This window comes from Neophocaena asiaeorientalis, unplaced genomic scaffold (genome assembly GCF_003031525.2).
Source record: "Neophocaena asiaeorientalis asiaeorientalis breed wild unplaced genomic scaffold, Neophocaena_asiaeorientalis_V1.1 scaffold828, whole genome shotgun sequence".
Taxonomy (NCBI): domain Eukaryota; kingdom Metazoa; phylum Chordata; class Mammalia; order Artiodactyla; family Phocoenidae; genus Neophocaena; species Neophocaena asiaeorientalis.
In genome coordinates, this window is record NW_020175443.1 from 1,950,570 (window position 1) to 1,964,087 (window position 13,518).

The window sequence follows — 13,518 nt, forward strand, 5'->3', positions numbered from 1 at the left end:
TTTTTTTTTTTTGCTGTACGTAGGCCTCTCACTGTTGTGGCCTCTCCCGTTTGGGAGCACAGGCTCCAGAGGCGCAGGCTCAGCGGCCATGGCTCACGGGCCCAGGCGCTCCGCGGCATGTGGGATCTTCCCAGACTGGGGAACGGACCCGTGTCCCCTGCATCAGCAGGCGGACTCTCAACCACTGCGCCACCAGGGAAGCCCATGATCCCTCCTTTTATGAAGGAAGAATCTAAGGTCCAGAGAAGTCCAGGAGCACCTTTAAAAATCATCTAATCTTTCTTCCTTAGACACTCCTTTGGTAATATTTGATAAGCTAGTGAGGAGGAAAACTCTTTGGGATACAGGGGAGAATATCTAGAGGAATGTTAATCATTACTGTTAATCTTGTTGGTAGTCACTTCATTCAAATGTGATCTCTTCTCTCTTGGTTGTTCCATACCAGTTGCTGCCCTGCCCCTCTGCTTCCTGCTTTATCCTGGAACAAGTTGGATTTATATACCTGACCTGCCAGCTCCCAGGGGGCACAACAGTTACCGTACTTGTTTTGTGCTGCACTGAATTGGCTGGGTTTTGTTCCAGGTTCTCATAGTCTAGTGGAACGTGAGAAGCACCAACGATTTTTTTTTCTCAAGTGAAAGGATAGGATCTGTGCATGTTGGTTCAGGCCAGGCTTTATGGTCTCACAAGCTCTCAGTGCTTGGGGATTTCTCACCACTTTGAAGTTGGAAAGGACTAGTTTGCAGAAACCAAGTTCTTAGACCAAGATTAAGGTGAATGTTAGTGTCTTGTGGGAAACTCACTGGCCCTGAGCTGGGGTACAAGGCTGAGCCCTTCCATGGAATAAATGAGCCCTTCCAAGTCTCAACTTGTCTGAGGCTGCTTAGGATCATAAAAATGCAACAGGTCTGGTAGTCTCAGAACTTGGGTTTGAGCCCCTTCTGGACCAGCTTTCTGATGGTTAGACAACTCAATTCTTCTCCAAGCCCATTTTTCTTTCAGAAAAATGAAAGGCTTAGGTTTGAGTAGATGATTTTTAAAGGCCCTTCCAGCCTTACCATCCTGCTACCCTAGTGCCTACCCCAGTAGTCACAGATTGTTTGAGGCTCATGTCACCAATTATTAAGTTGGGAGAGAGAAGAGTATAGAAGCTGAGTATATTTTATACCAGCATTCAAAAGATCCTGAAGGTGAGAAACTTTGTAATGAGCCATTTGTTACAATTCTCACCTTGTTTGCATCGCACACTTAGCACTTCCTAAAAGCAACAAATCCCAATAATAACCATGAAGGCATGGTTTTCTGATTATTAAACACCTGACAAGGGCTCCGTATTGTTTGAAGCTGCTGGGGACATTTACTTAGTCAAGCTCCCTTTCTGGACTCTGACAATCAGTAGCCACTGTTGATAAGTCTGCAAATAGGAGAGGTAAACACAGTCGAGGGAGAGGTGAACAGCCTGGTACAATGAGGTATTTTCCTAGAGGAAGACATTCCCAGCCGGACTGGACCCTAGATTGGTCTTCCACTAGGCCTCACAGAAATCTCCAAGACTTGTATTATTACATTTCTCTTACATTTCCTAGAATGAAGGTTATAAGAGAGTTAGGATCATTGACTTTTAGGGCTGTGTAAGGGAGCTGAAGAGGCCGAGAGTATTTTTGAAGAAAGTCTGGGTTTGGGAGGCTGAAGGCTCTGCGTGAATAGCCTCCCTCGGGTACAGTGTGACAGACTGAGGCATGTGCATCTACATGTGACTTTTTCTGGAGGTAGTCACGGGGGAGCCAGGACACATTCCAGGTGAATCATTGCTGCTGACCATTGGAGCTTATCTTTGGAAATTACCTTTATAGCTGGCAGTTGGGTCCAGTTTTTCAGTTGGATTTGCCACACAAAGGAGTGTCAGTTCTGCACCAGACTTCATGCTAGGCCCTGGAGATTTGAAGATGATCAAGGTGCAGTCTTTGCCCCTTAGAGCTGGGGGCGGTGGTGCAGAGAGGAAGGGACTAAAGGAGACAGAAACATAATGAACTGTAGTTATAGAACAAATGATATAAAACAGGTAATACACCAAGTGAAACAAACACTTCCTGCCTTTGGGGGACCATCAAGGAAGGATGGAAGTCTGATTAAGGGAGGAAAAGGTGGGTAAATAAAGTATCCTAAACACACAGAGTAGCTATAGGTGTGAATGTTAGGATACAAGACCATGCATTTGTGTGGCAGGAATAAAAAATAAATCAAGATGTGACTAGAGCATTCGTTTGTACAAGAGGTTGAAAGATAAAGGTTCTTTGGGGCCACCTTGTGGAGGGCCATCCCTTCTTTCAATAAATGTTTCTTGAGGGACTGTAGTAGGCCAGGGACTGGTCTTAGTTCATTAGTCCTTAGGAGCTAACAAGAGCCAGCTTTAGTGATGAGTGAGGAGTTTGTGTTCCTGCCTCAGGACCTTTACACAGACCTCCCCGCCATCCCAGTCTCCAGTGTTACCCTTTCCTCCTCCTTTTGCCTGGTTAATTTCTATTCATCCTTAAGAGCTCAGCTTGGAAATTACTTCCTTAAGGAATATGTTCTTGTTTGCCCTACCCAACCCCATTTGCTTAGTTATGAACTTGATATCTTCTTCCTACCACTTGCCCCAATTATAATGAAAATAATTATGTTATTGTTTAATATCTGCTCTATGTTTAATCTCTCTCTTGTTTGCTGCTCTTTCCCGAGCATGGTGTTAGACACATAGTTGGCATGCAGTAAATACTTGCTAAAAGAATGACTGAAACGTGTCCATTGAATTTAGCAATAAGCGGTCACTGTTGACGTTGGTGAGACAGTTTCAGAGAAATGGTGGGGGTGGAAGTCAAACTGCAGTGGATTGGGCAGTAAATAGGAAGTGAAGAAATGAAGGCAGTGATGTGTAGACAATTTTTTTTTTTTAATTGAAGTATAGTTGATATACAACGTATCAGTTTCTGGTATACAACAAAGTGATTCAGTTATATATATATATATATTCTTCATATTCTTTTCCATTGTGTTTTATTACAGGATATTGAATATAGTTCCCCATGCTGTACAGTAGCTCCTGTTGTTTATCTGTTTTATATATAGTAGTGTGTATCTGTTAATCCCAAACTCCTAATTTATCCCTCCCTGCCTTTTCTCCTTTGGTAGCCATAAGTTTGTTTTTTATTAGACAACTTTTTTTTTTTTTTTTTTTGCTGCGCCGCCTGTCTTGCAGGGTCTTAGTCCCCTGACCAGGGATTGAACCCGCGCCTTTGCAGTAAAAGTGCAGAGTCCTTACCACTGGACCTCCAGGGTAAGGACTGGAGGTTAGACAACTGGAGGTTACCACTGGACCTCCAGGGTAAGGACTCTCCCTGTTAGACAACTTTTTAATATGTGTGGCTGTGACATGGGGAAGCAAGGGTGGTAGCTAGAGGAGAAAGTGGGGTCCAGGTTTTTTTTTTTTTTAAATGGGAAAGACTTGAATTTATTTCAGTGACAGTTGGAAGGAGCCAGTGGAGAAGGGAGAGGTGGTGGAGACTGTCTTCTGAGAGGTGGGATGGGGTGGAGTCAACAGTTGAGTTCTGTAGACATTGGGGAGTCTGGGTGAGCCAGCTAAGACTGTGCAGCAGCACACCAGGAAAAGAAGCCAAACACCTGAACTCGGGCAGTGCTGAAGGACAGAGAAGGATTGGAGGGACATTTCAAAGGTGGAACCAGGTGGCTATGAGAGGAGGGAGTAGAGGGTCTTGATTTTTGTGCCACTAGTGCCTAGCACAGAGCACGTGTTACGTAAGTGTTGAATGGTGTTGAGTTTCTCAAGACCGGAGGGGGACTTCTCTGGTGGCGCAGTGGTTAAGAACCCGCCTGCCAATGCAGGGGACGTGGGTTTGAGCCCTGGTCTGGGAAGATCCCACATGCTGCGGAGCAACTAAGCCCGTGTGCCACAACTACTGAGCCCACAGGCCACAGCTACTGGCGCAGGGGCACCCAGAGCCTGTGCTCTGCAACAAGAGAAGCCACTCCAATGAGAAGCCCACACACCGCAACGAAGAGTAGCCCCCCACTCGCCGCAACTAGCGAAAGCCTTTGTGCATCAACAAAGACCGAACGCAGCCAAAAATAAATAAATAAATTTATATTAAAAAAAAAAAAGACTGGAGGGCAGGGTAGGCTCTGGAGGGTGTGGCCATAACAAGTTATCTCGAATATCTTCACAGTGGAAAGGCCTGATTCTTTTTGAATTTTGGAAACAACCAGAGGTCACTCAGAGCCAAGATGTTGAATTGTTGAGTAAGTGGGTGGTCGGGTCAGAGACTATTCCTTGCTGGTTAAAAAGTAAAAGCAAGAAACAAGGTGTGGCTTAAAATAATGAGATTTGCTGGTGGCAGCCTGAAAGCCCTTTCATGTAAGAGTTCCCAAACTCTGGTACTTCCAGAATTTGGAAGATTCATTTGGATATCTGTGTTCATTAAAAACCCTCTCACTAAAGGGAACCCTCTTGCACTGTTGGTGGGAATGTAAATTGATACAGCCACTATGGAAAACAGTATGGAGGTTCCTTTAAAAAACTAAAAACAGAACTACCATATAACCCAGCAATCCTACTACTGGGCATATACCCTGAGAAAACCATAATTCAAAAAGAGACACGTACCACCACAGTGTTCACTGCAGTACTATTTACAACAGCCAGAACATGAACGCAACCTAAGTGTCCATCAACAGGTGAATGGATAAAGAAGATGTGGCACATATATACAGTGGAATATTACTCAGCCATAAAAAGAAACGAAATTGAGTTATTTGTAGTGAGGTAGATGGACCTAGAGTAAGTCATACATAGTGAAGTAAGTCCGAAAGAGAAAAACAAATACCGCACGCTAACACACATATATGGAATCTAAAAAAATGGTTCTGATGAACCTAGGGGCAGGACAGGAATAAAGATGCAGACATAGAGAATGGACTTGAGGACACGGGGAGGGTAAGCTGGGTTGAAGTGAGAGAGTAACATTCACATATATACACTACCAAATGTAAAACAGATAGCTAGTGGGAAGTAGCTGCATAGCACAGGGAGATCAGCTCGGTGCTTTGTGACCACCTAGAGGGGTGGAATAGGGAGAGTGGGAGGGAGGCGCAAGAGGGAGGGGATATGGGGATATATGTATATGTGTAGCTGATTCACTTTGTTATACAGCAGAAACTAACACAACATTGTAAAGCAATTATACTCCAATAAAGATGTAAAAATAATATTTAAAAAAAACCACTAATTCACTGTCTCACCCATAAACCAGTTTGAATGAGTGTCTCAGACTTTTCTGCCTTGGAGTTTGTGAGGTTGATGGTGCACTGTCCAACCACTACCACCCAAAACCACAAAGGCCCCTCCCTCTCGAGAGTCTAGGAAGTTTAGATCCAGGAGGTGATACACGTATGGGAGAGGAGCAGGTGGGTCGGGCTTTAAAACCTTCTGCCAGCTCATTTAACTCTCCTCTGGGCTGTGAGGACAGCTGTCTGTGCCCTGGCTGCCCCAGAATGCCGCCAAGCAATCCTGAAGTGCCCGAAGCCGTGCATTGTCTATTCATGGCCCCTGTGCCTGTAAAACAGGGTCCGGTGACTGTCACTGTGCCTGTGGCAGTCTGGAGTTACCCAGAGAGAACAAAGCCGCACACACGGGGCGCACAAGGGAGTCTTGTAACAACCTTGTCCCGCTTTCTAGGGCTGAGTCAGGTACCACAACTTGATCTCAGCTGCCCTTTTATTTCAACAAGTTAACATCTGAGCCACACCAGGAGTATTGTGCTCTGTCCCTTTTGGAGGGATGTGGACTGACTCTGTGCTTCTGCCCATGCTAATCTCTCAGCCTACACAGCTCTTCCCCATACTTTTTCAGCCTGTAGTAAATCTTGCCCATCTTTCAAGGCTCAGCTTCCCCTGCAAAGACTTTCCTGGCTCTCCTGAGTTGAATGGGCAGGAACTAGAAAGAGCACAGGCTTTAGAATGGGGCAGACCTGAGTTGGGATGCTAACTCTGCCGCTTGGCCTTTCACCTCCGGCCCCAAGCTTCAGTTCTCTCATCCGTTAATATAATAATAACCTGTCTCACAGGATTGTTTTGAGAATTAAATGAGATTGGGTCTGTGAAAGCATCTAGCCCAGTTCTTGGCATATAGGAGGGATTAAATGTTTGTTCTTTCCCTTCTACCCTTGTAATTTCTTTCTCTGAACTAAGATAGCACTTTGCTTCTACCCCTGAAATAACATCTTAATGAAAAAGTACAATATGGAAGAATGTTTCTTTTCCAGTGGATTTCCTCTTTGAGGAGTAGGGGTAATTTATCCAACAGCCTCCAATGTAGAGCTTGGACCCATGGGTCCAACAAGAGGACCCATGATGTTGGTTGAATGAATGATGGAACCATTGGGGTGATGGAAAATCTGCACAACCAGGGCTTTTGAAGAGTAGGGAAAGGCAGCAACACGTGTAACCTAGAGAGGAGAAATTTCTGGGTGCTGGCTGGGGACCATTGTAGGAAAGGCTGACCCGAAAATAAAGAGACTTTGTTCATTTCATCTACTCAGAACTGTAAGCAAGGGCTGAAGGAAAGGAGAAGGCAGGTTTTGTTTCAGTAGAAAAAGGAACAACCAGAACCGTTTTTTTAAAAGTCTCATTTTAAAAAATGAGGCTACTTTTGAGGCCAGGAATTCCCTGTGGTGGGGAGATGAACAACTGGATGAGCGCTCCCCAGGGATCTTGTGGAGGAGGAAACTGTGCATCCAGCAGAGCATCGCCCAGCCCTTTCAGTATGAGAGTCCGTTAACTTGATCGTCTTCTACACGGTAGGAGTCCCATCCCTGCACCCCTGCTTCTTTGGCCTCTGAGCCCCTTGGTTTTGTGTGCAGGTGAAGATGCCTGGAGGTGTCGGGGCTGTGGAGACCATGTCGCTCTGAACCAGAGGTTGTACAGGACTGTCAGTGAAGCCTGGCACAGCTCCTGCTTCCGGTAAGTGGGTCCACATCCCTGTCTTTGCCAGTGCGCTGCGGGCCAGGCACTATTTCATCTTCTGGAAAATACAAAACAAGCTTCCTACTAGAGAGTTTCCATTTGGGGGGAGCTCAGGGAGCAAAGGGATATGCCCAGGAAGGGCATGTGAGCAAACACCAGGTGAAAGTGGAAGAGCCACACATGGGCCGGGTGCAGCTAGAGGTGGGGGGTTTGGGATGGGAGGAGACCTTTCCGGGGTGTCCCAGCACCCTCACTTTATAGGTGAGGAGACCAAGGCTGAGAAAGAGCGACTTTCCCACGCCTGCACTGCTGATTACACAGTTGCCTCAAGGGTTGTTTGTAGTGCAGCTGGCAGAGCCAGCTCTTCTTCACCACGGGATGCCTCCCTAGTTTCCTGCTTTTTGTTATTAACTTTATTATAGCTCTTAGATTATTGTTTGGAGGCAGCTTGGTTTCTTGAAAATAACACAGACTTTAATGTCAGATTTGTTCCTCTTCTCTGAGACTCTGTTCCTCATCAGGAAAATAAAGGTGTTAATCATTTCTGTCACAGACTTGTTGAAATTGAATGAAGTCATATATGCCAAGGGTCCAGCTCATGGTAGGCACCCACTGAATGGTTGGAATCCTTGAGAGTGGGAGCTTGTCTTTATATTCTCCAGAGCATAACACAGCACCTGGCCTGCAGTCATTCCTCGTTGGAGGCTGGGTGGGCATTTGTGGTCCCCCGTGGTCTGAAGTGGCAGGGCTGTGCTGAGATCTGAGAATGAGACAGACCGTAGCTGGGCACCATGTGCTGTAAACTCCAGCTCCCACACACAGCTCATGTTGCAAAGCATCCCCTGTGCTGATATCAAGAAATTTAATTGACCTTTAAGCATTTCTCTCCACCCAGGGAATTACGTGGGGGGTTGGCCTTGAGAGCTCTGGCCTCTGGAAGAGTTGGAACATTTTTCTGCCCTTTCAGCTCTAACTCGGAGCTCTCCAGTCTTCTCTGTGGATCTGATTGCTTTGGTTACTCCTCCTTGGTTACCCTCAGGGAATTTGATTCCACTTTTACTTTGCCTTTTAGTAAGATAGGAGCAGAGTATCATAGCTGCAGGGGCCTCTGGCTAGTCTTTTCATTTTACAACTGAGGCAAACGAGCAGCATCAGAACCCAAAGAGTTCCCAGACTGAGGCTCTCCTTGGCCTCCAACCCATACGGTCTTATTTGTTCCTGCCGTTTTCCCATTTGTATGAATATCTTCTAACCAAAATAAGCAAGAATGGGTAGAACAAGCTAATCTTTGGGATTTCTGGATTCTCCTATAACTAGAAGAACCACCTACTATATGATATAACTCCTTCATATCACAGATGAAAGGCCTGAAACCAAAAAGTCAAAAAGTTAGGCCATGGATGAAAAGAGCTGGCCCTAGGACTGAAGATGCTAGCTTGTTAGAGTGCACTCTGTGTGTGTGTGTGTGTGTGTGTGTGTGTGTGTATATAAAAGAGACAGACACACAAATACATGCTCATAAAGAAATAAGACATGTTATCCTGGTGGGAAAGAGTTCAGGCTATGGAAGAGACTGGTTTCAAATCCTGGCTTTGCAGTTTATTAACTGACCGTAGGTGACTTCCCTGAACTTCAGGTACCTCATCTGTAAAATAGGGATAAGAATAGTACTCATCCCAGAAGGTTGTTCAGGAGGATTAAATGTGATAACCTATGTAAAGTCCCTAGCATAGCATCTGACACATAGAAAACCTTTAATAATCAGCAGTTGTCACTTTATGTTATATTGTGAATGTGTGTCTATATATACCTGCATGCATATGTGTATTTCTCTTAACACACTCATTGGTCATCTGATGTGGAGCCTTGGGGATTAAGGTTAACTTTGAACCACCCTGGCACAGTTAAATCAAAGAGCATGCCTGTGGGGGAAGCAGAGCATCTCGGTTCAGTCTCTTATTTGCAGCTTTGCCTCAAGGATGGAGTCTTTCTGATCCAGCTCTACTGAAAGGATGCATCTCCTGACTCCTGAGCTTTCCCACGAAAACTGGATGGCATGGAGCCCTCAGATGGAGCCTGGTGATTTGCCGTGGGGAGGTTGGCTGCTTTGGAGCCAATTTGATTTTTTCCCAAATTGGAGGAATATCTTCAGGGCTGGGAAGTATTGTACTTGTCTGGCCCCAGAAGCGACCTGGGTTATGAGGAGCCTGAGGCATTAGCCTGAATAGTCTTTTAAGGTCTCTTCCACCCCAGCTTATCTGTGATTCTCTGATGAATTCACAGTGTCTGGGTGCAGGCCTGCTAGAAGCAGGACCCTCCTTCCATGCTACCCAAAGTAATTCATTCTTCCTGACTCCATTCCAGCCTCACTCTTACCCAGCTGGGCTCCAGTTACAATAAAGGAAATGACTTTTCTTCTCCCCTTCCCCCATACCTTTGTTTTCCTAGTCACAGGGTGGGGCTGGATATTGAATGGAGAAATTGCTGGGGTTTGGTTCAAACTCCTCCCCTCACCTTCTCCTTACACTATCCCATCCCGTCTGCAGCCACTTACATAATCTTGCCTCTTGCCTCCGCCAGATTCTCAGGTGCCCAGACAATAGGAAGCCACTTACGGCTGGGACCTGGGGCTGTACTTTGGAGGCCAGTTAACGTACTTCCTGGAAGTCCGTAATTGTGCTGGTGCAGTTGGGGCGCCCAGCCAGGATCTCTCTGATCTCTGGATGCTTGGCTGACCAGCCCTCCCGCTTCCTCTCCTCAGCCTTCGCAGCGGGCCTGTTTGGACTCCGTACCTCTGACCTTCCTTCTTGAGCAGTGCCATTGGTTCTAGAGCTGGGGACATTCTCTCTGAAGCTCTCAGGAACTGGCTCCCTCTCTCTGGGGGAGGCCAGGAAAGCAGCCGGACTGCACATTGTTTGTAGTTGAGGTTAAAATGAGAAGCTATGAATGGTGACCTGATCTCTTGGCATGTTGGCAAACCAGGGAAACTTGATGAGTTTTCTGACGATTGTCCTTGATTGTCCTTTCCCCCTAGTCAGAGGTGTTTGGCCAAGGAGGAGAGATTGTGGGAGGAGGAAAAACTGCCTCTTTATGGCCCCTACCTGGAACTCTGTTGTTTGACCCGATTCCTGACAGCATTATCACAGGGGCAACTCCACCATTCTTAAGGCTCCTGGGAACTTTCAGGGCCTCCTTTCTCAGGATCGCGAACAGCTTTCTCTTTGGAGAAGTGTTGCCTAATGGCGATGCTCTGAAAAAGGGATGATGCAGATAGAAAGCTGTTGTCACTTCATCAAGCTACAGACCATTTCCTCTAAATTTGTGACTCCAGGAAAGGCCGGTGAAGAAATCACACATGTAGCGACCGAGACTGTGGTATAATGGGCTGGCTGACGACAGTGTTTTCTGCAGTGCTGAAAGCTGTGCTCATTTTCTCACCCACACCCCCATCCAAACAAGCGCAGTAGAATGATAATTACAGTAACAGGTACCATTTATTGAGTGCTTACTCTGCACCAGACACTGTCCTAAGTGTATGTCACGTACATTATCTCATTTAATTCCTACAACAACCTAATGTGGTACTGGTCTTACTTATTTTACAAATATAGGGAAATGGAGGTTACTTGCTACAGTCACAGAGCTAGTAACTGGCATAGTTGGGATTTGAACCCAGGCATCCTGACTCCTTGCTTACCAGAGTCTTTGCATTCCTGACTAGGGCAGTCATTTACCCTCCCTGAGGCTCAGTTTCCTCTTCTGTACCTTCAGGGTGAAAAGAAATCACCCTCCACACACTGGTGGTGTCAGATAGCACTGAAGGACATTGGTTCAAAGGCTTCATGAACTCCAGTGTCAGTAAAAGTGCTGTTAAATTTCTCCTGGGTCTCTGGCTCCTGGCGTGGGAGTCAGTGGAGCAACCCTGCCCTCTGCTGTTGTACTGTTGGTGTTGCTGTCCCGTTTATTGACCCAAAAGCCTTTGATTCTAGTTTGTCTAGTTTATCTCTAAGGAAACAGCGAGCCAGCAGGTCATTAAGGCTGGCTGCTGGATAGATGCCTGGGGCCTGGGGCTTGCCCCGCAGGGAAGGGGAAGGGCAAACACCTGGGCCGCCTTCTGCCCCGACAAGGGACTCCAGCATGAACAGAGTGGGACTTCTAATATGTAGCAGCAGCTTGTGACCTTCAATGTGCCTTAATCCTGCTCTGTTCTTTGGAAAAACAAAAATAAGACCCCGTAGAAGCCCCACATTGGCTGTCCAGGGCAGAGATGGAGGGGCTGGGGGTGGGGCCAGGGATGGAGGACTGATAATTTACTAAGCATTGTATTGGGAGTTTCACTTAGATTATCTGATTCAACCCTCATGGTAACCCTACAACCCCATTTTATACAGGAAGGCCCAGAAAGGTAAAGTAACTTGCCCAGGGTCACACAGAGCTGACACTCGAAGTTAGGTCTCTCTGGCTCCAAAGAAGGGTCTTCTTTCCACTGTGACTCCCACGAAAGAACATTAGACCTGGAGTCAGAAGACCTGGATTTGAGCCTTGGTGAGCCAGGCCAGCTGTGTAACTGTGGGCAAGTTCCTTAGCTGTGATGAGTCTCAGTTTCCTATCTCTAAGATGTGGTGAAAGTAACCCACCTCATGAAGTCGTTGTGAGGATCACGGAGGTAACACATCAGAGAGCACTCTGAAAACATTAGGATGGAGTGGGTCAGCAGCAGCACGTAGCAACACTGTGCTCCTGAGCCGTTCTCATTTCATTTTGAGCATCATCTACTGTATTAAAGCACCCAGTTAGCTGCTGTCGGGGACACAGATTGGACCTACTGGTCATATCTCCCAGTTGGTTCCCTCAGACAGCTGAAAAACAGGTCAAAACTTGGAGTGTTCCTAATAATGGGCTGTAGTCTGGCTTCCATTCTGTCTCTCCCTTGGAACATTCCCTTGGGGGTGTCCCAGAGGATAGACTCAGTGGTCCGTCCGCTGGCCACTCTTCAGTCCTCATCTTGTATGGCCTCCCGAGCTGCCCTGGAGGTAGTCAGGTGAATCAGAGTTTGCAGTCAGGCTGCTTGAGTTTCCATCCCAGCTCCTCATGAGTCACCGCCTTAACCTTTCTTTGCCACAGTTTCCTCATCTATAAAAGAGTGAAATGGTTCCCACCTCAAAAGGCTGTTGTGCAGACTAAATTTGAACATGTATTCAAAGCCCTCAGCAGAGTGCCTGGCTGTAATTAAGACTTAATATATGTTAGCGTTTATTATTAGTGTCTCGGTCACTCTTGAAACGTTTCCTTCCCTTGGCTCCCCTGACATTCCATGCCCCCTTCGTTTCCTCCCACTTCTCTGGTCATTCCAGTTTGCTTACCCCCCTCTATCCAGCTCTGAAACATTGCCGTTCCTCCAGGTGGGCTCACTGTTCCCTCCCTGGGCAGTCTTACCCACCCCCATGGCTCCTGTCCTCCACATGCTGATGACCACATACTCCACATACTGATGGAATCGGTGTGCAGTCCAGACCTCTCCACTGAGTTCTAGACTAGTATCCTGCTGTTAACTTCACATGTCCATTCGGAGGTCTTGCAGGCGTCTCAGACCCAGCCGGGCCTTCAGTCTTCCCCCCAGAACTGGCTCCTTTTCCATCGTAACCTGTCCTGTTGAATGGCTTCACCATCCACCCACTGCCCAAGCCGGAACCCAGGTGTCCTTCACGACACCTCTTCTTTCTCATCCTTATATCCAAGCCTGTCAGTTTTATCTCCAGATTATACTTTGAATGCGTTCACGTCTTTCCATTTCTCCTATCACCACCGTGTTCCAGTTTACCATCATCCCTCACCTGATGACCACAGTAGCCTTCTTACTGTCCATGGTCACTCTGGACCCCCAATACATTCTCCACAGAGCCGCTAGAGTGAGTGATCTTTAAAAAGAAAAAAAATCTGGGCTTCCCTGGTGGCGCAGTGGTTGAGAGCCTGCCTGCCGATGCAGGGGACACGGGTTCGTGCCCCGGTCTGGGAAGATCCCACATGCCGCAGAGCGGCTGGGCCCGTGAGCCATGGCCACTGAGCCTGCGCGTCTGGAGCCTGTGCTCCGCAGCGGGAGAGGCCACAACAGTGAGAGGCCTGCGTACCGCAAAAAAAAAAGAAAAAGAAAAAAAATCTGACCACGTCACACTCTGTCATCTCTCTGTCCTCATACACTTCAACGACTCTCCAGCATTCTTGGGTAAAGGCCAAAGTCCTTTCTGTGGCCTGTAGAGTTCCCCGTGGTCTGGCCTCGCCCCATAGCCTCCCGTTTCCTCTACTTCAGCCTTGCTGCTCTTCACAGGTCCAAAACTCGCCCTTCTTCCTTTTGACAAGGCCTTTGATCCTGCTGCCTCTGCCTGGAATGCTCTCTCACCCTCTTTTCGCCTAGTTAACACCTGCTCATCCTTCAGGTCTTTACCTGGATGAGGAACGGATGTCTCAGGGAAATAGTTACAGAATAGGTTGTGGCCCCTGTTT

At 47.0% G+C, this 13,518-nt stretch overlaps 1 protein-coding gene across 6 annotated transcripts in view; it reads left to right on the forward strand.

Moving 5' to 3' along the window:
• LOC112415112 (E3 ubiquitin-protein ligase RNF185) overlaps positions 1-13,518 on the forward strand; it is an 88,016-nt gene that overhangs the window by 38,189 nt on the left and 36,309 nt on the right. For all 6 annotated transcript variants that reach the window (XM_024767908.1, XM_024767911.1, XM_024767909.1 and 3 more), the window contains one exon: positions 6,915-7,014. In XM_024767908.1, coding sequence (XP_024623676.1) covers positions 6,915-7,014 — 100 coding nt within the window. The remainder of the gene's footprint in view (positions 1-6,914; positions 7,015-13,518) is intronic.